Genomic DNA, 791 nt, shown 5'->3' with positions numbered 1-791 from the left:
GTTTTGGACAGCGGAGAAGTTGTTGAAGCAGTTGACAGAAATAATGAAGTTACTGGAGTTGTGTATATGCTAGTACCACTGGAGAAACTTTGGACTGTTGACATTGTAGTTGATCGTATAGCCAAAATTGTTGATGACATTCTAGAAGCAGTTGGAATCGGGGATTTTGTTGAGAAATTTCCACAGTTTCTGTCACAACAGAATACTCTAATTTCATAGTCAAAGCAGTGCTGTGCATGGCCTTGGTTTTTGTTCGAGCAGACCAGTCCATGTTTTACATTACATTCTATGACCTGTCCAAGCTGTGAAAGAGGAACACCAGGGTATAGTTTTGCACGACACTCCACTTCTTTTGGTGCTGAGCAGATGGTAGAAAAGGTAGAAATAGGTATTAGTTCACCACCTTTAACACCTGTTGTTGGGCCACTCCAATCTGACCAACGGCAAATACATAGAGGTGTAGGAGTATAGGTCGTTGTTTTTAATGTTGTGAAAGTTGGAGAAGTTATTGAAGGAGTTGTAGAAGATGTTGTTGTCATTGGAGATGGAGATATACTTGATGCATTGTAGGAGAAGCCTGCCAAAAAGGTTGTTGAAGGTGAAGCAATAGAAATTGCTGGTAGAGTTGTGGATATGCTTTTAGTAGTGGGGGAACTCTGGACTGTTGCTTTCGTTACTTGTTGTATGAAAGTGCTTGTGGAAGTTGAAGGTGTAACAGAAACCTTTGTTGAAGTTTTTGCTGCAGTTGTTGATTTGTTCACACTAGTGGAGGAATTACGGACTGTTGTATG

General features: G+C 40.6%; 1 protein-coding gene across 1 annotated transcript in view; it reads right to left on the bottom strand.

Moving 5' to 3' along the window:
* Window positions 1-438: 438 nt before the first annotated feature.
* Window positions 439-791, bottom strand: part of LOC107575374 (mucin-5AC-like) — a gene marked incomplete at its 3' end in the record, with an annotated part of 46,748 nt that continues 46,395 nt past the window's right edge. Inside the window, exon 11 of the mRNA XM_016261761.1 lies at window positions 439-577. Within this exon, the coding sequence (XP_016117247.1) occupies window positions 439-577 (139 nt within the window). The remainder of the gene's footprint in view (window positions 578-791) is intronic.

This window comes from Sinocyclocheilus grahami, unplaced genomic scaffold (assembly GCF_001515645.1).
Source record: "Sinocyclocheilus grahami isolate Dianchi unplaced genomic scaffold, SAMN03320097.WGS_v1.1 scaffold2599.1, whole genome shotgun sequence".
NCBI classification, from domain to species: Eukaryota; Metazoa; Chordata; class Actinopteri; order Cypriniformes; family Cyprinidae; genus Sinocyclocheilus; species Sinocyclocheilus grahami.
The sequence above is the reverse complement of the archived record's forward strand: the minus strand, read 5'-3'. Positions and strand labels throughout refer to the sequence as shown.